At 40.8% G+C, this 27,461-nt stretch overlaps 2 protein-coding genes and 1 long non-coding RNA gene across 5 annotated transcripts; 1 reads left to right on the top strand and 2 right to left on the bottom strand.

The window, feature by feature from the left end:
* Positions 1-8,935: 8,935 nt before the first annotated feature.
* znf518b (zinc finger protein 518B) lies at positions 8,936-13,689 on the bottom strand. The gene is made up of 2 exons (XM_085434030.1): positions 13,533-13,689; positions 8,936-13,153 (listed from the first exon to the last, which is right to left on the bottom strand). Exon 2 carries the CDS (start codon positions 12,997-12,999, stop codon positions 10,516-10,518), a length of 2,484 nt encoding a protein of 827 aa, XP_085290156.1. The 5' UTR covers positions 13,000-13,153; positions 13,533-13,689; the 3' UTR covers positions 8,936-10,515.
* Positions 13,690-14,659: 970 nt separating this feature from the next.
* On the bottom strand, positions 14,660-15,959 carry LOC146717991 (uncharacterized). Its single transcript, XR_014915505.1, has 3 exons — positions 15,897-15,959; positions 15,104-15,285; positions 14,660-15,004 (listed from the first exon to the last, which is right to left on the bottom strand). It is a non-coding gene; the product is annotated as an uncharacterized LOC146717991 (long non-coding RNA).
* On the top strand, positions 15,835-27,040 carry gsr (glutathione reductase). 3 transcript variants are annotated; one of them, XM_085433993.1, is made up of 13 exons: positions 15,835-16,212; positions 16,660-16,825; positions 17,583-17,609; positions 17,722-17,810; positions 18,607-18,676; positions 18,774-18,921; positions 19,008-19,062; positions 19,148-19,247; positions 19,341-19,595; positions 20,640-20,751; positions 21,847-21,978; positions 22,128-22,261; positions 23,752-24,451. In XM_085433993.1, exons 1-13 carry the CDS (start codon positions 16,151-16,153, stop codon positions 23,899-23,901), a joined length of 1,500 nt encoding a protein of 499 aa, XP_085290119.1. In that variant the 5' UTR covers positions 15,835-16,150; the 3' UTR covers positions 23,902-24,451. The 3 variants fall into 3 exon arrangements, with proteins under 3 accessions (XP_085290119.1, XP_085290128.1, XP_085290136.1); XM_085434002.1 differs by lacking the exons at positions 15,835-16,212; positions 23,752-24,451 and adding an exon at positions 26,022-27,040 and having other exon boundaries at positions 16,377-16,825; XM_085434010.1 differs by lacking the exon at positions 15,835-16,212 and having other exon boundaries at positions 16,754-16,817.
* The last annotated feature ends 421 nt before the right edge of the window (positions 27,041-27,461 follow it).

Genomic DNA, 27,461 nt, shown 5'->3' with positions numbered 1-27,461 from the left:
TGAAAACGTTACGTCCAGAATCAACTTTTGGGGATTTCCTTACCTGGATGATTGAGCATGCATCAATGATAATGGATTGGATTTATATAGCGCTTTTCAAGGCACCCAAAGCACTTTACAATACCACTATTCATTCACTCTCACATTCACACACTGGTGGAGGCAGCTACAGTTGTAGCCACAGCTGCCCTGGGGCGCACTGACAGAGGCGAGGCTGCCATATCATGCCAACGGGCCCTCTGGCCAACACCAGTAGGCGATAGGGTAAATGTGTCACTCCTATTTAGCTTTTAGATGAGGTTAAAGGCAATCATTGTTTGTTGTTTCCTTGGTTTCTGTGTTTGGGTTCTTGTATCGTTCATCATGTGTTAGGTCTGTTAAGCTTGTGTTGTCATGTCTATTTTCAGTGTTTCCTGTTTTATTTTGTGTTCTTTGTTCATTGTATTTAGTTTCACTTCCCCTGTCCTGTCATTAGGCTCATGTCAGTCAGCTGGTCCCCCATGTGTTCCCACTTCCCCTAATCACCTCCTGTGTATTTAAGTCCTCTGTTTTCAGTGTGTCATTGTCAGATCGTCGGCGTTGTTTCCAGGCCAAGAGTGCATGTCACGTTGTTTCATGTTAGGGCCATGTTCCTGTTGTAGGTTTTTATTTAATTTAGCTCACCCAGTTTAGTTTTTTTATTAGTCTTGCTTTTTGCCTTTTGCTTGCAGTTATTTTGCCAGCCTCGATAAACGGCTCGTGTTTGGTTATTCAAGTCACGTTTCACGTTTTGTTTCGTCTGCATTTGGGTCCACCTTTCACTCTACACGCTGATTGTGACAACAACAGTCTACTCAAGGTGTTTTATATTGTAAGTTAAAGACCCTACAATAATCCAATAATCTTATGGTTTTCCATTATAAACCAACCTGATAAGTGCCAAGTGTACAGTGTAGCAGTCACAAGGCATTTGATTGCTTTAATACACATCTTAGAAGCTTGATGCCTTCGATGCTTGTTGCCTCCTGGGAACACGAGGCGGGTCTGAGCCCGCGCTGGAGTGATGGCACAGTGGCAGGATGGCTGCTGTGTTGCCTGGGATTACTGCTTATCCCCTACCCAACGCTGTTGCTGGTCACGTGCTCTACAATGTTGTACTGTGGACATGTATGTGCTTTCTGTGCAGAGGAGGTTTTTTGTTTCCTGTTCTCATGCTGTCCTCCTGTAGCCCAGCATGAGCAGAGGTCTTTTTTTTTTTCCCTCTTGTACTTTCCCATTGGGGGGGGGGGGGGGGGGGGGTGTGTGTGTGTGTGTGTGTGTGTGTGTGTGTGTGTGTGTGTGTGTGTGTGTGTGTGTGTGTGTGTGTGTGTGTGTGTGTGTGTGGTGGGTTCATTCCACTGCATGTGGCGAATAAAATTTGAACTTGATTCTAATAGGAACCCCTGCTGTATTCATAAACTTCCCTTTTCTGTCAGTATTTTAGATGTCACCAGGGATCAACAGTTACATTTGGGCCTAGAGCGCTACTGAAGATCTGGAGTGTGAACCACTAATGGAGAATTATACATAGACAATGTTTGTATCCCAGTTGATGCCAAAAATTAGGTCCATAGGTATTTGGAAAGCCACAGTTTTTGTCATTTTTCCTCACTAGACCACCACGGTGGATTCAAGCAGTCTAACAAAGGCATTGCACTACATTTTTTAGAAGTTACAGCCATTTATATACATGGTGCACCATTTTCAGGCTCAAAAATGAGCAATTGACTGACAAACAGTTTTATGGCCAGGTAAGACCTGCTTGTCAGTCAATTCCAAGACAAACCAGATAAAAGGTCATCAAAGAAAACCTTCGCAAGCTGGTTCCACTGGCAGCCATTCATGCCAGTGGCATAACAATGTCTGCATGTCATGTATAACAGGTAATGTGGTATGCTGCCTCTTTCTTCATCATTTTTCTTCCCATGATTTCTGTAGATTAATCTTAGTTCATCTGCCCCATTGTGCAGGTTCTTTTATGTTTTCTGGCAAAGTCTGATCTTATCTGGCCTTCTAGCTCTAGAGTGTCAACAGTGAGTAGCACCTTGTTGTAAAACCTCCTGTATTTAAATTCATGAAAGTACCTGTTGATTGTGAAAGTCTCACAGGAGGCAGCATGTGAAACTTGACACAGTCTTGTCGAATTTTGGGGGAAGGGTTAGGCTTGTATTTGGTTAACTGCCTGAACCTTTTCCAGATCAGTCGTTAGCTGAAAAGTGTTGTAGTCATTAAGTGTCTTCGAGTTTTTAAACCTAGCCTTGACTTAGCCTTGAACCAGGGCTCGGCATTATTATAACTCACCCTGCTGTGTGATGGTATGCAGCTGTCATCACGGAAGTTGGACGTCACAGCATTTGTATACTAAATCAGACTGTTGGATCGCAGTTCTCCCATTCAGTGAAGTCCAGTCACGCCTGCATATTCTTTATAGCCTTATTAATCCACTCCTTAAATGTCTTTGCAGCAAGTTTAGAAAGTTTTAGTTCATGCCTGTATGCAGGGATCAGTCCACCAGTCCCATGATCCAGCCATAACTTTAAGCTTTATTAAAGTTTTTAAATTTAAGTTTGTCACCCAAACTAAGGCTCCCCAAGAGAGGGGTTTGATAGTTGAACACTGCTTTTAGAATCTCTAGGAATCACAAAAGCCCTTTTCTATTACTCGGCACAATCAGCGGGTACTTTTATGTACCGTTCGTGTTGCTTATCAATTACGTAAAGGGACGCTTAGACGTGTTGCTATGACGACAACCACACAGGTTAAGTAGCAGGATTGTAATGGAAAACCAGTCGATCCGAGTCGAGTTATAGCGATCCATGGCGAGTCAGAGTAGGAACTAATGGACGAGAGGGCTAAATAAACCTTCACTTAGACCAACGTGTTCTGTTGAGATAATAAAATACCGTAAGGTCTTTAGAATATGATGTACCCCGTTACGTACAACTTTGTATGCGACAAGATTGATTTTGAATTCAGCACTTGATAACCATGTCTGTCTGAACAAAACATTACTAACTCTTCAACAGAGTCACCATTGCCCCACCAGAGAAAACAGGCCCACTGTATGCAAATGGTGAATGCATAGTGTCACTCAGCTCCTGCCCCCTCCTTTGTTGGGAGATTGCAGTTGTTAACAGATTGTTAAATGGCATCCTCTCCCCAAGTGTTATTAAGAGGTGGAGTGACTTTACTTTTGACTGGCTACCATTACAAAATATATCAGATTTTGTGAGGCGAGGACTGTACGTTGCTTTGTGAACAAACCACGGATCACTACTACCTGAAAAACTGTTTAATAAAAAAACAAAAGAAACCCTTCAGGTCTGAAAAAATGGAAAAAACTGAACATACAGCATACAAAAAAGGGGTGAGCCAACTCTGAAGCTGAAAGGCTTCAACATGAGGGCCAAAATGTTGAAGTTCTTCTTTTAGTTTGTGGTGAGCTCCTAAGGGACAAGAATAAAATCAGAATCAGAAAGGGTTTTATTGCCAAATGTTGAGCGGGTTTACAACATTAGGAAATTGCTGCGGTGCTTCAGTGCAAACATACTGTTATAAATTACGCTTAACTAGACATGAAAATAAGAATAAGAATTAAAAGTGCTAAGTGGATAGATATATACATGAGTGCAGGTGGTGATCAGTGCCAAACATGGAATGATGCAGTGAACACAGCGTAGGGTCATGTGTTAGTGGTGGGAACAGTCATACGGTTATTGTTCATGTGTCCAACAGCAGAGGGGAAGAAACTGTTCTTGTGGCGAGAGGTTCTGGTGCGAATGGACCGGAGCCTCCTGCCTGAGGGGAGCAGGGCAAACAGACTGTGTCCAGGGTGAGAAGGGTCAGCTGAGATCCGGGCTGCACGCCGCAATGTCCTGGAGGTGTACAGGTCCTGCAGAGATGGGAGTCTGCAGCCAATCACCTTCTCAGCAGAGCGCACAACACGCTGCAGTCTCTGTTTGTCCCTGATAGTGGCTCCAGACGTTCAACCTCCCTCCTGTAGGCAGACTCATCCCCGTCCGAGATGAGTCCAATAACGGTGGTGTCATCTGCAAACTTGATTAGCTTGACAGACTGGTGGGTGGAGGTGCAGCAGTTGGTGTACAGGGAGAAGAGCAGAGGAGAAAGAACACAGCCCTGAGGGGAGCCGGTGCTGATGGTCCGAGAGTCCGAGACATTCTTTCCCAGCCTCACATGCTGTTTCCTGTCCGTCAGGAAGTCAGTGATCCACCGGCAGATGGGATCAGGCACATTCATCTGGGAAAGCTTGCCTCGGAGATGGTCTGGAAGGATGGTGTTGAAGGCAGAGCTGAAGTCCACAAACAGGATCCTGGCGTAGGTTCCTGGGGAGTCCAGATGCTGCAGGATGAAGTGTAGGGCCATGTTGATGGCGTCATCTACAGACCTGTTGGCTCTGTATGCAAACTGCAGGGGGTCCAGGAGGGGGGCCGTGAGGGTCTTGAGATAGGAGAGAACCAGGCGCTCAAATGACTTCATGACCACAGATGTCAGAGCCACGGGTCTGTAGTCATTTAGTCCAGTGATCCTAGGTTTCTTGGGGACAGGGATTATGGTAGAGGACTTGAAGCAGGCAGGCACATGACATGCCTGCAGTGAGGAGTTGAAAATGCCAGAAAACACTGGGGCCAGCTCGTTTGCACAGTGTCTGAGGGTGGCAGGAGACACACCGTCTGGGCCGGGAGCTTTTCGAGCATTCAGACTCTTAAACTGCTTCCTCACATCTGCTTCATGAATATGAAGAGTTGTGGTGGGAGGAGGTGGTGTGAAATCCTCTTTTGTGTGGGGTGAGGAGGGGGGTGTTGTAGGTGAAGTGTATGAAGGTGGTGATGGCTCTATGGAGGGGGGAGAGGTGGGGGAATGAGTGTCCAAAGCTGGTGACACCAACATGATTACGTGACATCCTCTTTCTTTGTTTGCGTAACCTGTAGGGTTCAACAAGGTTCCGTCCTGGGTCCATTATTATTTTCCTTTTATACGTTTTTGCTAGCCAGTATCATTCAAACTTTTTCTGGCAATTCTTGTAATTTGTATGCTGACGACATTCAGCTGTACACATCTTTTAAGCCTGATCAGCTGGATAGGTTGTCCACTCCAGTTGATGGTTTATCCTGGATTTCTCCAATAACCTGATTATTTTGAACTCTGGCAAGATTGAGGCCATGTTTGGGATCTTTAGTGTCTTTCTTTGAACTATAAAACATTGCTTATGCATTTAGATCATTGCACCTCAATTACTCTACCACTGTTTTTCAGCTTAGACAAATCCTCTGTCACTCCTCCAGGCAATGCAAAATGCTGCAGAACTCTACAGAACGAGCTCACATTGCCCCTATTTTATTCTCTTTACATCGGCTCTCAAGTGTTTTTAGAATTCATTTTTAAAAGTCTGACACTTATAAACAGAGTCCTAAAGGGACAAGCTCCAGATCACCTATCTCAACTTGTTATTAAACACACTTCTTAAGCTCAAAATCTATTAGTTGTCTCTCATAGAAGACTGAAGACTCAGGGTAACAGCCTTTCAGTCTATTGTACCAAGATTAAGCTTTTCTGTTTAATCAGGCATTAGGGTTAGGGTTGCTAACATTTTTTGTTATTTACATTTTAATTTATTTTTATTCAGTTTTACCGTGGTTCTCTTTGCATATTGTGTTTTAATTGTTGTGCAGCGTGACTTTAATGTCTGTGAAAATCACCATATAAAAAGATGGTACTAACTTCAAAAATAGCAGTCAGGTAAAATTACCTGCGACCTTCTTTTGCTAGTTACACAGATCAAGGAAAGGTGAGCAGGAGGATCCATAGGGATAAGGAAATGGAAGGCATGATGTACAGAGTCTGACTGCATTTGCACACTGCTCCTGAAAACATGACGATGGATGTCATTAACATGGATCTGCTTTAGTGAAACTGCACTGATCCAAACATGGACTACGAAAGGCCAAATTCAGATACTTTTTTTTTAAATATGTTTTTGTAATGGTTAATCCTCCAGTATGCACAAGCTCTTGAATTAAAATGATACTATCAATGCTTAAATAGAATTTTTGTAATTATCCATTTGACTTATTTTAATTTACTGAGAGTTTTATTTACTATTTTGCAAATAAACCTGGAAAAAATTGTGAGGCACATTTGATTAACACGCCAAATTACAGCTATTTACTTTCAGTTCTGAACATAAAATTACTTTTAGTGACCAAAATGTTAATTAAACACACTGGACCTTAATTAAACCCAGTATACCAGCTCAAATTTGACTATAAAAGCATGAATTCACTTATTTTTGAAAATATTTATGATTTCTAAAGTGTTTATTTTCTTGTTTTTATGACAGGTGGTCTAATACATTTAGTAAGCACTGTATATATTCTTTACACAAGGCAACAAGTTCATACACTACCAGCCAAGAGTTTGCATACACCTCATTTAATGGTTTTTCTTTATTTTGACTTTTTTCTACATTATAGTTACAAACTGAAGACATCAAATATATGAAGCAAGATACATGGAATTTTGTAGCAAAGACAAATTGATAAATAACTCTAAATATGTCTTATAGTTAGATTCCTGAAGGTAGCCACCGTTGCTTTGTTCACAGTGCTGCAAACCCTTGGCTTCTCTCAGTGAGCTTCATGATGTAGACATGGTTTTCACTTCACAGGTGTGCTTGTCAGGGTTCGTTTGTGGACTTTCTTGCCTTCTTAATGGGGATGGGATCAGTTGTGTTGTGCAGAAGTCAGGCTGGTACACAGCTGACAGCCCTATTTGACAACTGTTAGAATTCATATTATGGCAAGAACCAATCAGCTAAGTAAAGAGAAACAGCAGTCCATCATTGCTTTAGGAAGTGAAGGTCAGTCAGTCTGGAAAATTGCTAAACTTGTGTCTCTCTAAGTGCAGTTGCCAAAAACCATCAAGCACTACGACAAAACTGGCTCACGTGAGGTCTGCCCCAAGAAAGGAAGACCAAGAGTCGCCTCTGCTGCTGAGGATAAACTCATTTGAGTCAGCAGCCTCAGAAATTGCAAGTTAACAGCACCTCGAGCCCAGATAAATGCCACAGAGTTCCAGTGGCAGACGCATCTCTACATCAACTGTTCAGAGGAGACTGCACCAATCAGGTCTTTATGGTCAAACAGATGCTAAAAAAAAACATTTAGGAAAAGCAACAAGTAGAAGAGATTTTTTTGGACAAAGAAACACAGGGAATTTGAGTTCAAATTTGAGATCTTTGGCTCCACCCACCGTGTCTTTGTGCCACCCAGAAAAGGTGACTGGATGGTCTTTACATTTATGGTTCCCACTGTGAAGCATGGAGGAGGAGGTGTGATGGTGTGGGGGGTGCTTTGCTGGTGACACTGTTGGGGATTGATTCAAAATTGAAGGCTCACCAATCCAACATGGCTACCACATGCCATCCCATCCAGTCTGCATTTAGTTGACCATCATTTATTTTTCAACAGGACAATGACCCCCAAACACACCTCCACGCTCTGCAAGGGCTATCTGACCAAGAAGGAGAGTCCTCCACGGTCACCTGACCTAATCCCATGGACCACAGAGTGAAGGCAAAAGGGCCGAAAATTGCTCAGCATCTCTGGGAAAACCATTTCAGGTGACGACCTCATGAAGGTCATCGGGAGAATGCCAAGCAATAATCAAAGCAAAGGGTGGCTTTTTTTGAAGAATCAAAAATATAAAACAGGTTTTCAGTTATTTCACTTTTTGTTTACTACATAATTTCATGTGTTCATTCAGTTTTGATGCCTTCAGTGAGAATCTACAATGTAAATAGTCATGAAAATAAAGAGAAAACATTAAATGAAAATCTGTGTCCAAACTTTAATGTGGTTTGGACACGCAGGTTTAATATAATCTGGTATAACCTTTTATAAAGGTTTATCAGATGGATCCTCTGCTAATTAGGGTAATAAAGAAAGCATTCAGTCATGTGTTTACGCTTGTTTAGCTCTTATTACTGATACCATCAATATACACCCAGGTAGCCAGGAGTGTTCCTAAGCAAATTTGACTATCTGAATGTTGCCCGGACCTTTGTACATTAAGATATTTGCAGAGATTAGTTTGATGTTGAGCATGGTGGCCCAATGTGACAAACAGGACAATACAGGGTGTCAAAAAACTGAAAAAGAATTATCACGTATGCTTTAATAGATTTAAACTACCGTTGATCTACAGTGAACTTTAAGTGATGGGTTTCAGTTGGTGGGAAAAAATATACAAGTCAAACCGTTGTCAATTATACTTTTTTTTTAATAAAAGAGGAATTACACAATTGTTATTATAAAAGCATGGATCACAATGATAATGAACACTGAGAATGTAATAAAACTCAAAAACACTTGAACTGGAATATGACTAATTCCCACACAGATGAGGATTAAATTAAAAGGCAAAAGGAAAACAGCCATAAAGACATGTCAAACAACTTTAGGATAATGAATATATAACAGACTGCACAGCAGCTTTAGCTGCAATGTAAGGAAAGTAAGTGTTGGTGCTCCAGAAGGGGCCATTCCCTACTGAGTATGAACACCAGTTACCATGTTTTATATTTATAGGTCTATAAACCATAAAATCTGAGTGACCCAAAACATATATATGTATATATACATATACACACACGTGTAATAAAAACTGGGGCAACCAAAACCTACAAATGTGATCATAGGTCTAGCACCTTGTACACTGTGAACACATAATAAACAACACACATATGCTGTTGTAAAGTAAAACAGATCTGAGAAGTCTCAGGACAGAAGATTGCTTACGTTTGATTATTTTGAAAAATATACAACAGGTTTGAATTGTCTATGAGTCACCATTGTCATGGCAGGAAAATACTTCTATTACAGGAATTGACCAGTTTAGGTTGCTTCTACCTTCTCTAGATTACTCTCATAGGTGAAGCTTTAAACCTTGAGAGAAAAAAAGTCACACAAGAAAACTCAAGTCAATCACACAAAGAAAAGGAAAAAAAAAGATCACATTACTAATTACAGAGCCAAATTGAATAAAAACCAAAAAATTATCTTGATTCTTCAGGACGTTCGTTTTGCGCTTTAAAGTAAAATGACACCGTAAAGTATTAGGGTACTTTTTTTAGTGCATCATCATCATCCTTACGTCTGGATTAGTAGATATACTCTAAATTTTAGCCTTAAGCTCTGTAACATTTCACTTCACACAGATGTACAACTGGCAGACTTTTGTATCTCTGCAAGACTCAGTGATTAATATCATATCTGAACTGATAACACAGCTGAGTGTATGCCCAGGTTCCATTATTTACACTTTACAGTAGTTTTTTGTTTTTTAAATTGGTTCACCAATCAAAGTTATCAATGATTAATTAAAAAATACAACATGGTTCTGTAACATGTTCCAAAGAGTAGATTTTGCAAAGAGTAGCTAAACGCAGAACTACAAAACCAGCTGCTGACATGAAAAGTAACATTTTTCCAGCTAAAATTTGGAGGAGCTTTTAAAACTGGACAAACCTTTTAGACGGCTATTAGTGTTGAAATTTTCATTTTTTTTAGACACAGCACACAGTCATCTACACAATCGGCCATGTTAACAAACATGAAGTGATTGGGGCGCCTTCAAAGATGCAAATTATTTTAAAAATACAAATAAATAATGACTCAACTGGAAACGTATTGCCCCAAATTTGACCTAATTAGAACTGTCAATTAGGCATTTTCATTCTTTTCAGTCACAAGGAATGACATCTTACAAAATGTCATTATAAATATTTAATCATACTTAACACCAGCATATACAAAACATCTGGGTCCCACCAAAGAGGTTTTGGCTGGAAAATCACAAGGACTGTTTAACCAGTATTTTTTAACTGTTATTAAAGTGGGGTTTAATTCGCACAGGCATGAAATACATTTATGTGTCAAATAGCAGGAAATGCAAACTTTTCTGTTTAAAAAAAGGAAAACACTGCCTTAAATATGAACTTCTCTCCCCAAAGGCCAATTTTAAGGCAGGAAAAAGTCTGAATACCCATCACTGCACCTATTTCAGGTGGCAGCATGGAAGCCCATAAAATTTCACTGATGCAACGTAAAAAAAAAATAAATAAAAACTTTATCCTTTTTTAAATAAACAGCATGCATTAATGACATATCCACTGGTCTCTCAACCTTCAGAAACAGTACTTAATATCTGTGTTTTTGACTGCAATCTATAACGGCATTCAGTCCATTTTCATTGACTCAAAGCAGTCAAACAGCATTGCACTTGAATAGTTCATATTATACATATAAGACAATGTTCAGTGATACTCAGACGTCCATATTTTTTACTCTTATTCTCCCATAAAGAAAATAATTGGCTTGAGATTTTGTCAGTTTTTGACCTTAAACATCTCTTTACTGTAATACTAACTGCTTCCTCATAGATGTATACTTCTTTCCATTGATGAATTGTCCAATACATTCATGGAAACACTCGGACGGTGCAACCCATCACCTCATATTTTTGACCCATCACTTTGCTCAGTCTCATTTTCAAGATTTGGCACTTTGGAACCACTTCAGAAGCTCCTGTGTTTGCAAAAGGATCAGCTCTCGTTCTCTGTGCAGAGCCGCGAGGCTTCGGATGATTGAGCACTACCACCGGCTGGTTTGGACCCGGTCGTTTCACTGGTTGGTCCACTTTCAGCGGCATTGGGTAAATGACTGTACAGTCAGTTACACTGTCCACAGGTACCTGAGTCTTATATTTGGATATTCTAAGTTTCAGTCCCTTCTTGGTTTGTTTCCACACGCCCACTTGCACCCTCTTCAGGGTGACAGTCAGAAACTTTGAGTCCTGCTCACTTTTGACCATTTGCTCAAGAGGTTCTTCAGTTTCAGATGCCTTTGCGTGTTCTGCAACATTAGATTCTTCGTGTGTTGAAGATTTTGAAGCAGGACTGTGACTGGATTTATTATCATCTGGTGGTAGAGGGATCTTTTTTTCCTCTTTGATATCAACATGGTTGTGGGTCAGTGCAGGAGAGTGATGAACCCCCTTATTGTGGTCTTTTGCTTCTACAGGCTCCGTCTGCTCCGTCAATAACGACTCACGGATGAAGGATTTGTTTTTTGTTTCCACCTGAGGGCTGGGCCCTAATGTCAGGGTCTTGTCCATGTGCTCAGTGTTTGTTATCTTAACTTGATCTTGAGTCGTACTGACAGAACTGCTACTTTTATCCATCACTATGCCTCGCAAAGCCATTACCAATGGCTGAATGGGACCTTGGGCGTCCTCTGGCTGCTGACTCAATGAAAACACAGAGGATATGATGGGGAAGCTCTCAGGTTCTGAAACGTCCCTCTCTTTTGCCAGCTCATTTAGTCTGACTTCCGGCATCCAAGTTGAGCTCTTTGACTTGGCATGATTTGAAAAAACAGGAGTTTTGACTGAAACAAGCTTGTTTATAGTCTTGGGTAATGAAAAAGACTGAGTTGGAACATTATCCTTACTGACGAGACATATTGGTGGTCTCACTTGGACAGTTGGAACAATGGAACTTCTTATGGAGGGAGAAGTTGATTTAATCCTGTCCTGGTTCGAGGGTGCCACTTCTTTGATTGGTTTTGAAGCAGTGCTACTCTTGAAGCAGATGTTCCCGGGTTCCACCTTCATAGCCACCGGCATATCCTGCATGTTTTTCGTGTCACCCGCTCTCCTGGATGGAACACTCTTGGGGTACTCTGGAAGTAAGGTCTTTCTCTCATCCATCACTCTCTGAGAAACCATGCTGCTTGGATGCAGGCTGGTGGTGTTCAACCTGCTGGTGACCCTGTTGGAGATAACTGGAAGAGGAGCTACGTGGCTCACCAGTGCTGTTTGCGTAACTCTGATCCCACTGTTTACCCCTTCTCTTACAGGACTGATGATATTTTTGGGAAACTTATTAGGAATGACTACGTTAGACTCCAAGTTGATTATTTCCGGTGATACCCTTTTCAGTCCACTCTTTTCTTTGCTCACTGGAGTCACTGGGAGATTGTTGGAAATACTGACCGGGACAACAGCGGGGCGCTCTACATTCACCATCTTTGTGTCACATGATTTCCTGTTAATAGTGCTCGTGCTCATACTCCCAGGCCGCACCGTGTTGGTGTGATTGATTAATGTAGATGACAATGGCTTCCCCAGCGCTGTGTTTTGAGAAACTGTCATCCTCGTGTCCTTTATCACTGACTCGTTTTCTTGTTGGGAAACGAGCCTGAGCTTTAGTTCTTTTGTCCCATTTACAGTTTTCACCTCAACGAGTTCAACCAAGCAGCCAGCAGGAATTGTTACTTCTTCTGGCAGAGAAACTGTGAGAGCTCTATTGTGCTGAATGAGTCCATTCAAAGGGGAAAGACGTTCTGGGTTGCCATTAGTGACATTCGATACCTTCGTTTCCAGTGTTTTTGCTCTCTGTTCGTCTTTTCCCAGTCTGACAGCAGGTACACTCGGGCTAGGTACCGTCACCCGAACAACCGGCCGAAGCGACGACGGATCGGCAGCGTGCAGGCTTGTTAAGGCACTGGGGACGGGGTCCTGCGGATTTTTCATCACACCAGGCTTAGCAGGTACCTGAATAATGCTTTTATTATGCAAACGTTCAATGTGCTTAAAAAGGCACAGCCTCCTCATGTAGCCCTGTCCACAGTGAGGACATTTGAATGGATACTTCGAAGTGTGTCGTTTCAGGTGCGCGTTTAACTCCGCCTCACTATAGGAAATATCGTTGCAATAAAAACAGTAAAACCGTGTCCCCATATGCTCAACCATATGCTTCTCCAACGCTGAGGCATCTGTAGACGCAAATCCACATTTCTCACAATACCTCACGTTTGAAGTGGTTAACACGCGATCCAGTGACAAATTTGGATGTCCACCATTCACAGAGGATGGCATGCTTTGATAGCTGACAGGCTTCATAATGAGAAGTGAGGTGTTCTGGCCATCTGGCAGTAATTCTCACAATTTCAGAGGCTGACGTGACACCCTGAAGTAAACATCCATCTTCACCTGATGTCCAGGGTTCATGTCCGGGGAAAGCAGACACTGATGCACCTGTCAACGATGTCTCTCCCTGTGAAAGGAACATAAGAAAAACAAAAACATTAACAAACAAATGATTGACCTAAGCTCACTGTGTACTATGCTTACACTAGGACGAGGCCTGTGAAGCCCCTCCTCTCACGCACAGCTCATGCAGCATTTTCAGCTCCTGCAAATATTTATTTGGCTGTGCGCGCGTGTAGGCAAATCAAAACAATACAGCAAAATAAAATGCAATTAATCAAACTCATTGCACTGGTCTGTATTTGCATTTTTCTCCGTGCGCGCTGAGCTTTCTTCCTTTGAACGTGACGAAAAGGCCCTACCTAACTACAACGGGGGGTTGCGGAGACGACGGCCAACATTACAACTGTTTATATTTGCAACAGAGTCAAATGCCTCATACGCACCTGATTGCCGTGTTACGAAACAGCGATTTGGTCGGTGATATCTTTTTCAATAAAATGAATTTTAAAAAATCCACTCTTTGAACGTGATACTAACGCTTGTCAACGCCACCAACCGAGCCGCTTTGGGTTAGCTTGTCGTTAGCCATCTGTAGCTACCAAAAACAATGGCGGAAGAAAGCTGTTCTGGTTTTCAAAATAAGAGCACGCTAAGTTAAAAATATAGCTGATTCAACATGTTTAGAAATCTTGGTGATGACAAATTCTGTGTCCTTCGTTTTCAGTCAGATCATCAGCAAATAATATTTAACACAACAAAGAAACTATTAATATTTTATTTATTGAACGTTTTTTAATGTAAACAATGTCTGTGAAGGTTCTCAGTAATGTAAACAATATAACACAGTGGCTGCCACAGTATAAGACCTGTATTAACAGGCAGATAACACTGATGATTTAAGTGCAATAAAGAAGAACAAAAACACCAGAGAGCTGAAAATAATATATGGCAGGAAAAACATCAGAACATCTTTTAGGTTCAATAAAAGACAAAATACAACAAATTTCAACCAATAAAAATAAATTAAGTTAAGAAAATATTGATCAATTTTGTGACAAATATGGTAAATTAGAAATAGAAAACCTGGCACCTATGTTAATGCATGGGATTGTTTAAAGATTCAAACCCTTTTGGATTGATTTTAAAAAATATGTTTTTGTGAACTCACAGTAAGACTGACATCATCTTACATGACAATGTCGAGGGATTTAATAACATGTAGCATCTAGTGGTGAAGATAGTTCATCCTGCTAGGCATGAATTTTTGTGCACTGTCTGATGTGGCTCACAATCTTACCACTGACTGAATGTACGAGGGCATTTTGGGTTATTGTGCAAATATATTAATTTGCTGGAAGCCTGCAAATAAAAATATGTGTTAAAACACAGCAAAGTTTGGTTTTCTGTCCAATTGCATGTTATTAATGTGCATGGAAATTATGTGCTAAACAGGTGAATAAACTGATTAAATGGCCAGTGATAAACAGGGACAGTCCTCGCTTGGTTTCCTTCCAAAAATGTCCGAAGTAAGGCTGATAAGCGCAAATACAAATTATATTACAGTAAAGTCATGGATGATTATTGGCTGTTAGAGCAACTCTCAAGGTTGTCAGCTGCCATAAAACTAAAATAAAGAGGAAGTAACGAGAGCATGTAATTGATCTGTCCAGCAGCATGTCAAAAGCAATTGCCAGGCAGAAACTGTGTTCGTGCTGCTTGTGCATGTATCCATTTTCAGCAGCTCAATATGAAGTGGACAAACTGACATAGTTTTAAATATATGGGGTTTTTTTAATCGTTGGATGGAAATCCTTTGCCTGCATTTGGTGATTGCAGAATCTCTTTCCCTTGGGAAATGCTCGGGTTGCTTTTTCAGCACGCTTTGGGTCACGATGTCCAACCGGTTTTGCAGCATCTGCAATATACACAAGTGAACTGGTTACACTGGGTCACCAGTACAGGCCAATACCATAATATTGTCTCCACCATATTTGACATGTGGTACGCTTCATACCTTTCTCATTCCATCATTTTGGTACAGTTTAATCTTGATTTCATCTGTCCAAAGAATCTTTTCAGAGCTGTGCAGGCTCTTCTGGCATTCGTGAAGTTGCCTTTTGATTGCAGACTTTGACAATCATACACATACCCCCTTGCTGGTATTCTTGGTTCTTTAGATGCTTTGAAGTTGTTTTTCTTAACCGTAGAAAAAAATATTGCAAATAATGAATATAATTAGAATAATGTATTTGTCTTGTGTGGTGTTGTGGGGTGTCTGAGTGGATTATTTGGCCACTACTAACATTTGTGCTATTTTTCTGAGAGATTTATTTGGGTTTTTGAGCCTGTAGATGGCCTTCTTGTTAAGCTATAAAAGAGTCAGTTGAAATGTATTAATTTGTCATGCACTGCCATGGTCTGCACTTCATTGGCATCTTGTGTAATTTAAAATCCATTAAAAATAAAGAAAAGAAAATGATATCACAGTCCAAAACATTATGGCCTCGACTGCTGTCTAATTCTTCGTTTCCTTTAGGCGTTATCTCACAAAGTAATATAATGCATGCTGCTACTCGAGTGTACTCTTGTTTTGAAAGGCCCTGTGAGAAGTGTAACTTCATCATTTGTTTTTCTTGACAGGCTGAGCGCAACGGACCTGTGATTCTGAAAGAAATACCACGCAAATCTGCCACATCTTCCCCTGTTATTTACGCCAAATCTCCCACAAAAACAACGCAAGGCTTTGGAGGATCTACGCTACTCTTCAAATTTGGCGTCTTCCACCATCACAGTTTTACGGTTTTTACCTGTCGGTTGGTTTTTCCATTATCTCGCACAAGGACTGATTATTTTAGACACGACCAGGCAGCAGTTTGCTAAATCGGGGCAATGTAGAGGGGAGGGGGCTCACCCAGTGACCCAGGAAATGCTTTGACGCTTTTGTGTGTGCTGTAATAAAGTCAAACAACACGCGTTTATCAGCTTGCAGTGGCTGTCAGAGAGAGGCAAAAGGCACCCCGTGGATAGCTCTGATTAAAATGCCATAAAAGCAGTTAGAAACATGCTGTTCACAAGAGTCTGCAGACTGTTTCCTAGTATGTCAGTATCACTGGCATTACCGAGGTGAGTACTCCAGTAAGTTTGTGGCAAACAACGGCTTTACTGATGTGTGTTTAGCGTTTCTGAATATTGTCACGATGCTCACTTTATATCCTTAAATCTGGAGTCGCCAGTGCCTGATCTCCTCAAATATCCTTAAATATTTCCATCAAACCCTCGATGCATGAAAATGCTCTGATTTATTCATGTTTTTGAAGCCACCATACTGTCGCTCATGGGAGGATCATCATGACTATTGTCAGAACAGTTTCTGGGATTTGCACACCATTGTTGCAGTTCACAATGACACAGCAGTGGCTTTCACTGACCCTCCCACTCCCCGGTCTGCCCGACACATAGGCCCTGCCTTCCTGCGCCCTTCCTGGTTATGGCACTATTAAAACAGCTGGCCCGGACTCGAGCTCCGTGCTGGTTTCTTCTCAGGAAACAGTTTTTCTTGTCACTTTGCAGACGCGGAGTTATCAGTAGCGGGATGGCCTCAGACCCGTCGGAGATAACCCGGTTCGACTTTCTGGTGGTCGGCGGCGGGTCTGGAGGTCTGGCCGGGGCTCGGCGGGCGGCGGAGCTCGGAGCAGCTACCGCCGTGATCGAGAGTCACAAACTCGGAGGTACCTGCGTGAGTAAAAATAATAATAAAAAATCAATCAGACATGCCTCCCTGCTGCTGTCACCTCTTCAGCATGTACACTCACACTCACACACACAGACACGTCAGTTACCAGATTCACTGCGAAACCTCCCGACTCCTTTTTTGTGTGTCTGACAAACATTGTGGGTTTGAGGTACAAAGCAGCCGATGAGGTTATAAACTGTAACTCATTCCTGTTGCCTTGAGCTGAATCTGTTGTAACGGAGGCATTTTGAAATGATCTGCACAAGGCCTCAATATGAGGAAGAAAGAAGTGGTTTTAAATGCGTTAGGCCTGTCTGTGCTGACTATTAGTTAAATCAGGCCTCTATAGTTTTTTTTTTCAGTTAAAACATCAGGGGAAGAAATGGCTACCAAAACCTTTCAGTCCAATGGTTTTGGCATAAACCACACAAAGCCACAGTGAAAAACAGTGTGGTTACATTTGCATATATTTTCCTTATTGATAAGTGAATGCTGGTGTTGTATTACTTTACAGCCATATGAATGCGCCTGACCTAATCTTTTACATCTTTTCCTTTTGTAAAATGTTGGTTTTATGAAACACACTGACACAGCATTGCATTTTTTGATACTGCAGTTCTTTTGCTTTGCACTACATAAATATTCTTCCTGTCACTGCAGCTTTAGTCTAAAATGTATCTCTTCCATAATCTATCTGTATCACTGCTACTTGACCAGCTTTCACTCAATTCATTTGTTCTGCTTTCTTTCCTTTTTTCAGGTCAATGTTGGTTGTGTCCCTAAGAAGGTACCTTTTTCTTTACACTTATTATAATAATATTATTATAATAAAAGGTTTTGCATGTACACTTCTCAAAGTTCAAGTTCTCAAAGCCAGCTCTTTTTGTTCTTCTTCTCAGGTGATGTGGAATGCAGCAGTTCATGCCGAATATCTGCACGATCATGGTGATTATGGCTTTGAAACTGGAGACGTTCGTTTCAGTTGGGAGTAAGTTACAGTTTCTGCTAGTGTCTACTTGATTTTTATCTTTTTTTTTTCTTTTTTCCTTTTTTGCAACTGCAATGAACTCTTTTAAAAGCTGTCTTGGTTTTTCCTGGTACAAAGAAGCATTCATTTCTCCCACAACCTCTCAGTCAGTTACTTTGTGTTGCTTAACTTTAGCCCACTTCTCTATCTCTGTGCACAATGAAGTTGGGCAAAAATGACTGTTGAAGATAAGCCTTCCTGAAGGGAGTGGTTGACTACATTTACAACATGAGGAAACCTTTTCAAAATATAACATTAGTGTGAGAGGAATGTGCTGGGATTGGGGTGTGCCTGCATGGATTACAGTAGAGTACTAAGTGCTCCACAAACATCTTCAGTGTGCAAAGAATCCCAGGGGTTAAAGTGGGATTTAGCAGGTGGGAGTTGTAGTGATGCAGTGTGGGGGAAAGAGTTACTTAGAAATAAGTCACAATTTGTATTGTGAGCTCCAATTTTCTTTTTGTACAGGCTGTGATCAGCTGACTTGTTGCTACTCTGAGATTCACTGCTGTTTATTTATTTAGCCAGCTAAATACAACTGGATATAACCAGGTGTTAAATTTGTTTTTCTTCATCAAGCTTGTATTTTTCTACCATCACAGAGACTATAGGAGAGGTCTAACAGTTTATGCTTTTTATGATTCATTTTCTAGAAATGGCAACACAAGGGTGATACAAGACAAGTATTCCTTGTGATGATGGTTTATTAACACAACATATTTTAGCTGGTTGAATAATTTATATTATGTTTTTGCAGAACCCTAAAAGCCAAGAGGGATGCGTACGTCAGTCACCTAAATCGCATTTATCGCAACAATCTTGACAAAGTAAGTGTCAGATGAATTCTGCTCTTTTGGTTTCTGTTCTTTTCAAATGTAATTGCTGTGCAAAAGAAAAAAAAAACTCATATGTGCTCTATTTCAGGCTAAAATCCAAACCATTCAAGGTTATGCCAGGTTTATAAATGATGCTGAGCCGACTGTGGAAGTCAATGGAAGAAAATATACAGCACCTCACATCCTCATCGCCACTGGAGGGCAACCTTCTGTTCTGAGTGATGCAGAAGTTCCAGGTAAAACATGCTATACGTTGTTTTACCAGTGAGCATCAGTCAGATGTGTAGAAGATGACAGCTGTTGTGTTTGTTGACAATTTCAGGGGCAAGCCTGGGCATTACCAGTGATGGCTTCTTTGAACTTGAAACACTGCCAAAGTAAGCTTGTCATACATACTGATGTTAATGGGAGACCGTCAGAACCATGTAGGTCTGTGATTATAGTATTTGTTTTTTCCTACAGACGCAGTTTGGTTGTGGGTGCTGGTTATATTGCAGTGGAGATGGCGGGCATTCTTTCCACCTTAGGGTCCAAAACATCCCTCATTATTCGACAGACGGGAGTAAGAAAAATGACAACACAGAATCACAATATGACTGTTCTTAGAAGCGTGGAGCCATGTGGTCATATGTGTACTCTCGTATTCTGTCTGTAGGTTTTGAGGAACTTTGACGCCTTTATAAGTGCAAACTGCACCAAAGAACTGCAAAACTCTGGTATAGATTTGTGGAAGAACTCTCAGGTGAAGTCTGTGAGTAAAACGGACAAGGGGCTGGAGGTGACGGTGGTTACCAAAGACCCAGAGAAGAAGAATGACGAGGAGAAGATCAGTACCATCCAGGGAGTGGACTGCCTTCTCTGGGCCATCGGCAGGCAGCCCAATACAGGTGGACTGAACATCGGCGAGATGGTAACAGTTTACCTGTGATTTTTATCTGTAGATTGGATAGTGTAATGTGCAAATACTTATTATTATTATTATTGTTGTTATTTTATTTATTGGGAGATATTATGTGCTACTTACATGTAGCACTGAGCAGTAAGACACTACCGCTGCATAATTGTCCTTATAGATCATAACAGGACGGCAGATGTCTTTCGATAACTGTGTCTTAGGCACACATACCAACATGAAACTGCTTTCCACAAATAATAATAAAATATTTTATAATTTAAGGCTTGTATGCAAAAAACTGGTATCCCAAAAAAAGCTGACTTAAGCCTTAATAACAGATAATCTGGGAACACGACTGGACAGCTTCCACATGCTACTACTTTGTTGAAGGTGATGCATGAAATTCTGGCATAAATACTTGATAAATGAAGGCGGGGCAGCAAAGTCTCAGTTACGCCAACGTCTTCTTTTGACTGTCTTTGATCCGTCTACCGAGCTTAGATTTGAGGGATGTGTAATAACATCGTTTGAATCATTTGTTATATGAAGGAAGAATGAATGACTTGTCAAAGCAGCAGTTTAACCAGCTCTTTTCAAAAACCTAAAAACATGTTGAATGTTCTCACGCTTTAAGACTTTGAGGCCCGTCTCTCTTTTGTCTGTTCTGCTTTACATTTAATCCTCCAGTTTAGCTGAGTCATCGTTATTTCTTGCCCCACACGGGATTTCTCTTCTCAGTCGCATGTCTCTTATTCACTGTCAGTATCATACATGAGGAAGCACACAGAAAGAGGCAAAACATGCACTACCTTTCCTTAAAACCATTATTCATCCGAACTGTGTTTCTCTACAATACTCTCTCTTAGAGAAGGATGGGAGTTTTGGGAGGTTTCTTTTGAGACGTTAATGTTAAGGGAAAGCTGAAGACAGTTCCAAGAATAATAACCAGTTCAAAGGGAACTAGGAGAAAACATGGGCCTAATCTGTTTTAATCTCCACGGTTCACATTTTTACTCGTTTCTAAGACGTGAAACAGTTTTTCTTTTCTTTCTTTGTCAGGGTGTGGATACAGATGAAAGAGGCCACATCATCGTGGATGAGTTTCAGAACACCAGTCGATCGGGGATCTACGCTGTCGGGGATGTTTGTGGCAGAGCTCTTCTCACACCTGGTAGAACCCAACTTTTCTTTATCCACTTTTTGTGTCTGTGTGTGTTCTTTCCAACCTGTTTCCCGATGTTGTAACTATTTTTCCATGTACTTAGTATTGCTGAGTGAAGCCTGGTGATATTAAAGGTTTCTGGGTCTATGTTTAATAGCTCTGAATGGATTTTATTGCTATATAGAGGATATTTGAATATCAAAGCTGTGAAGGCTGCAGATGAGTGCACTGACAGGACATTATCAGATCTTATGTGTAAGTCGCTTTGTGAGAATGGATAACGTCTCTCTGTGTCTATTAGAGGAAAGACCTACCTCAAGTTTAAAACCACACACACTTCATACACTGGTGACTCCAAATAACAGCACTGAAATGCCAGGTTTGCATTTTTGTGACCTCACCCATGGTTTTGGGTGATTACAGGGGATACATAATTTTGTGAAGTGGCTTTTTCAAGAGACTTGTGCATATTAAAAATATGTTTTTAAATAGGAAAACTTTAAATAACAAGTCTCCAGAAATTTGTCCTATACAAACGTGATCTTGGAGTCTGAGTCTGTTGTGTTTACAACCGTCGGGTTTCTTGCGCGTGGGAGGGTCAGGCGCTCAGACAGGAAGGCTTTTCAGGTGTGACTCAGGCTCACCGATTGCTCGTGTGGGTAAACAAAGAAAACAGTATTCAGACAAGGATTTGGTCCCAAATGTCCCCAGCTCTGAAATCCTTTTTGAGAGTCTATTATTTATCTATATTTAGTGGATCAATTGGTCTTTTTCAGTAACTTCTGAAGAGGGCAGGGTGAAATGATGAATGCTGATTAAAACCAAAAAAATCAATTCTTCATCTCTGTAGTTAACAAAAAACTCTTATTTGAGGTCAAAGCTTTAATACAAAAGAGTAAAAGAAAACTTTGAGTGACCAAGGTTTCTTGACAAAACATGTTGGTATCCTGGTGAAGTTCTTCTCCTGGTGCCTTTTTTCTACTTCTGTATTTTGAAGTGTTTGAGTTTGTTTGTTTTTTAAACCTATTTTTAATATAAAATTCCCTTTTGTGGGCATTTTGAGTGTTAGCAGCATTCTGATGAGGTTTTCATGTGTTGGGACAGTTGCCATTGCTGCAGGCAGAAAGCTGGCGCACAGACTGTTTGAAGGAAAGAAGGACTCCAAGTTGGACTACACCTGTATTCCCACTGTGGTGTTCAGCCACCCACCAATCGGCACGGTGGGCCTCACAGAGGGTGAGTAGAACAATAAAAAACACATCTCGGTGGGTTTAACTCAGTTTCTGTGGCCGGCTTTCATTTAATCGTTTATCTTATGTGCTATTCCCATTTTTACTCAGCAAGATGTAAAACTGTCCTTACTTTTGATAATGTTCGTGTCACAGAGGAGGCCATTAAAACCAGAGGGAAGGAGAATGTGAAGATTTACAAGACTTCTTTCACACCAATGTATCACGCTATCACCAGCAGGAAGAGTCAGTGCATCATGAAGCTGGTGTGTGTGGGCAAAGAGGAGAAGGTAAGTGTCATCTCTTCTCCAGACAACAGGCTCTAAATAAATGTGACTCTAGCACATTATTACTGTCACCTAAATTTATGAAATAGTGAATATTTTAATGAATATCTTCTTGACGATTTATTTCTATTATTTAAACAACAAAAGGAGGTTCTTCTCTAAATCATCTTAACGTTGAAGTGCATTATTTTTATTCGTAAACAACCACATTTGGGCTAAGACATCACCAGTAAATGTTAGCGTATGGGGCCTTTTTCCCCCAACCAGTAATACAGGAGCTCTTCATATTAGGGCTGCCACAAACGATTATTTTGATAGTCGACTAGTCACCGATTATTTTTGCGATTAGTCGACTAATCACATCATCATCCATTGGACGTAAAACGTACAGCTTATTGCACCAGCAGCATCTGCTCTTATATAACTATCATTAGCTTACAGCTTTAAGTGTTTAAGGTGCTAACTAAAAATAAAGACAAGATGATAGTTTATTAAAGTTTAATGAAATTTGCAGATTGTTTTGGTGAAGTTTAATAAACTCCTTGCTATCTAAAATATAACAGGACACCGGAGTAAATTCTGGAGCATCTCACACTTCTGATAATCAGCTGTCTGCTTGACATTTATTCAGCTGTGTAAAAACTATAACTTTAATCTCAGCCAAACCGATTTACTCAGAAACAAATAAAATACTGAAAAAAGCCAAACAATAACATTTTAAGCTAAGTGACTGCAGTGGGTTTGAAAACGATTTGCCGGGAGTCCGGTGCTCTCACGGCTCTAGTGACCTAGCCCCCGGCTAGCTATCGAGCTAGTGGGTAACAGACGTCTCTGAAAACGTCGGAGCGCTTTTGAAAATATGTGGTGTCTTGATAAACTGAGCAGATATTTGAGGTTTACACAGCTACATTCTCGCCTGAAAATATGTTAAACGTTTATTTTGTGACCCAGAAAGAATAATAAGAGTAATATAAAAACTAACTAGCTGCCGCCATTGTTGACAACAGAGCTGGGCTGCGCTATGGGACACAGCTTCTTCTTCTTCGGGGTTTAACGGCAGCTGGCATCCTTGTACATGCAGTGCTGCCATCTTCTGTTTCAGTCCGTTATTACACTCTTAAATCCTGCTACTTATTCCTGCGTCTTTTGGGATCTTACAAAGCTTCAAACGACGCGTCGACTATTAAATTAGTCATCGACAATTTTAATAGTCGACGTAATCGTGACTAGTCGACTAATCGTGGCAGCCCTACGTCATATGTTGTAAGCAATTGTTTTCTACACTTTCACAGCTATATGTACCAGGATTGAAGAATAGATTTGAGACTTTCCAAAAAAATAACTTGGAAGTACTTAAACTAATACAGGAGGCAGTCCTGAAGCCATCTTTAAGTGTCATTAAAGCCTCTACTAAAATCTTTTAACAGTTTCTTTTCACTCTGCTGCAGTTCTTTAAAAAAAAAAGACGACTGTATTTTTTACAATCTTCGCAGGTGGTAGGGCTGCACATGCAGGGCCTTGGCTGTGATGAAATGCTACAAGGATTTGCCGTGGCCATCAAGATGGGTGCTACCAAAGCAGACTTTGACAAGACAGTCGCCATTCACCCCACCTCATCCGAGGAGTTTGTCACGATGCGTTAATGCAAAAACAAACTCACCGAGGCATCCCCCACCCGCTACGCCTCTTGCTTCCCTGTACGACCAGCAACACAGACAAGCATACCAGGACAGAGTCACGCCTTCGAACTGCTCTCGCATCAGCTTGACGACTTGCTTTGTTAACCAGCCTACATGCTTCCATTTTTCTCTCATTTAAGTGACCTTATTTGTACGCAGTGTTTCACTTTTTTTTTTTCTCATTTTTAACTAAATGGACCAAGACCAAGTTATGGTCTTCCTAGACTGTACTGTGGTTCCTGAGTATGGGTTGAAAACTCTGGATTCCATTTTAATGATTGTGAAATGGAAGTGATGCATCTGCAGGTATTTTTGTCAAGAGATTGCTGGGAAGTCAAAAGACCTCTCTCCTAGTGTATGTGTTTGATTTGTCAGTCATTCGTCACATGAATATAATAAGCACTGCTTGTTCTTTAAGGCACCTATTCCCTACCAATGCAGGGTCATGACATGTATCTACTGTACTGTTAAGGAAAAAAAAACAATAAACCTGCAGATTTTTTTTTTTCTTAAATGTTGTGATTTTTATTTCTTATTCAGTGACTAAATTCTGTGGTTGATTGGGCAATAAATGAAGTGCTTCTCCTATTTGGGTAGAGGGAATAAATCCCCACTCAAACTAAAGAGAGATACTTCCTGTTTCAGGTTAAAAAGTGACTTTCAGAATTTAATTATTGTAAAAAGTATGATGAAACTGGATATTATTTGTCAACAAAATCCCCTTGCTGTTTAGTTTATTCTACACTTAGTGGCCACTTTAGATCACACTAGATATACCTGTTGAGCTACTTGTTAACACTCATATCTGTTCATCCAATTACACAGCAGCAAGTGACTTTGAGCATGACGTGGTTGGTGCCACAAGTTCTGATCTGACAACTGGGATTTTCTCAAGCAACCTCCAGGATTTCAAGAGAAATGCTCCAAAAAACAATATATTTAGTGAGTCCCATTCACTGTGGAAAATATACCTTGTTGATGCCAGAGATCAGAGCAGAAAGGCCAGACTGCTTTGAGCTGGAAGGCAACACTAGTTAGTCACTCATTATAGCCATTGTATGCGGAAGAATATCCCTGGATACACAACATATCAAATCTTGAAGCAGACGAGATACTGAGGTGACAATTCGCACAGCTTCACCAAAATTGAACAACAGAAGATTTAGAAACGCATCCCCTGCCCTGACAAGGACTGATTTCTGCTGAGACATTAGGATATAGTACCATGTAAAAAAATATATAAAAATTTATCTCTCAGATGATGTGAAAGAGGCTTTTTCTTCGTCTCTTTTTAAACTTTGTGGCACTTTTTCATAACCAGCCTTCCTTCACACAGCAAGCTTGCAGTGGGTATTGACATAATAAAATACAGCAAAGGAAAGTCTAATTTTGAAATCTGTTTCATCTGCAATCACTGTGGCTGAATATCCCCAATGGCCCAAGAAATATGTACTGGAGGACACTCTCTGTCCCCCAGATGCCCTCCTTTGTCAATTTAAGTGTTAAACACTCCGTTATTATAATAGTGGCTTCAACTTTAACTTGGAACTTTTTTATTTGACACAGACAACTTTTCCCACCATGTTTGCTGTTGCAGAATTGATCCATAAAGTGTTCTCTTTCCCATGCAGGAACAACCGGTGGAAAATAACAAAGTGGAAACAAAGTTATTGTTTACATGAGATGAATTGCAGAATGGGAGATAGAAACAAAATACTGTTACTGTTAATCTGACTGTCTTCAGGTTTTACACGCTTACACACGTTACTGTCCCTCCATTTAGAAAGGCAGAGGCGTCACGGTGTGATTATTTTACGTGTTGTTTTTTTCTTGTGCAATAATATTATTCAACATTGCTATAAATACATTTTTCAAAAAATGCCTCTTTGTGCAAAATGGGTTAAAAAACATAAACAACTATGAAATACTGTCTGTCATTTAGACAGGGGGAACAAATCGTGGCAGGATCAGCCTGATGTCAGGAGTAGTTAGTCATTACAACAAGTGTTTGTAAAGTAAAAATCAAGAATATGGGATACTGTTTGTCCGTGATTTTTTGTTTTGTTTTTGTTCCCTTTCCATAGGATCATGTTCTTTGATTTCTCCAGTGCTTTTAACACCATCCAGCCACGACTTCTGAGAGACAAGCTGGAGTTATCAGGAGTGGACCAACACATGTCCCAGATACTGGACTACCTCACAGGACGCCCACAGTATGTGAGGACACAGGGCTGTGTCTCTGACACGCTGGTCTGCAGTACGGGGGCCCCACACTGTGCTGGCACCGTTCCTCTTCACCCTCTACACTGCAGACGTCCAGGGAGTGGACATTGAGATAGTGGACTCCTATAGGTACCTGGGTGTTCACCTGAATAATAAACTGGACTGGAGCCACAACACTGATGCTCTTTACAGGAAGGGTCAGAGCAGACGCTACCTCCTGAGGCGGCTGAGGTCATTTGGAGTCCAGGGAGCGCTTTTAAAGACCTTCTATGACTCTGTGGTGACATCTGTCATTTTTTACAGTGTGGTGTGTTGGAGCAGCAGTTTATCTTCAGCTGAGAGGAAGAGGCTGGATAAACTCATCAGGAAGGCCAGCTCTGTTCTGGGATGCACCCTGGACCCAGTGCAGGTGGTGGGAGACAGAAGGACTCTGGCCAAAATAACATCTCTGATGGACAGAGTCTCCCAGCCCATGCATGTAAATGTTGCTGAACTGCAGAGCTGCTTCAGTGACAGACTGCTGCATCCTCGATGCATGAAGGAGCGTTTCTGCAGGTCCTTCCTCCCTGCAGCTGTCAGACTGTACAATCAGAACTGCTCCCAACAAACGTGGATGTTTACATCTGCGCTGTAACTGCAATAATTTAATCAACCGATTCGCACTACAACCTGGTTTGCCTCTTATCTGTAGTTATTTTTATTTAATTTAATAACTGTACTCTGTTTATAGTAACCATTATCCTTAATGTAAATATGTAAGAAAAAATTTTTATGTTTCTGTTCTGTGTCCTGTGTACTGTTTGTTTGTATATGTGTCTTTCTGGCTGCTGTTACAACCACATTTCCCGTTGTGGGACAATTAAAGGATTATTCTATTCTATTCTTCTAAGACAAGCCTTTGTGTTCCTTTTCTCAACAGCTGACTGTGGCTAGTAAAACTGAACTCAGCTTTCCAAAAAATATGGTTAACCACAGTGAATTCATAATTTAACAAGTGGAGTTGGTGTATTTTTTCATATGGTAAGTTTTGATAGCTTTTTCTTCCCCTTGATAAATCAAGTCATGATTTATATGGGTCATCTTTTTGTAGTATAAAATAAATAAATGAACACTTTTTCACATAAAGCATATTTTTTCCTGCTGGTGAATTTACAAGACGAGCATCGAAACCAAAAACTGATAGAAGCATAGAAACTCTTCAAGAAGCATCAAATACTAGAGCAAACTACGGCTTCAAAGAAATTCCTGGTCAGATGTCAAAACGAATGGTCCAAACAACGGTTTGTAAAATATCGCGATAT

This window comes from Copadichromis virginalis, linkage group LG2, assembly GCF_057382275.1.
Source record: "Copadichromis virginalis isolate Kocher_CV1m ecotype Utaka linkage group LG2, C_Virginalis_male_GT1.1, whole genome shotgun sequence".
NCBI classification, from domain to species: Eukaryota; Metazoa; Chordata; class Actinopteri; order Cichliformes; family Cichlidae; genus Copadichromis; species Copadichromis virginalis.
This window is presented reverse-complemented; position numbering and strand designations above follow the sequence as displayed.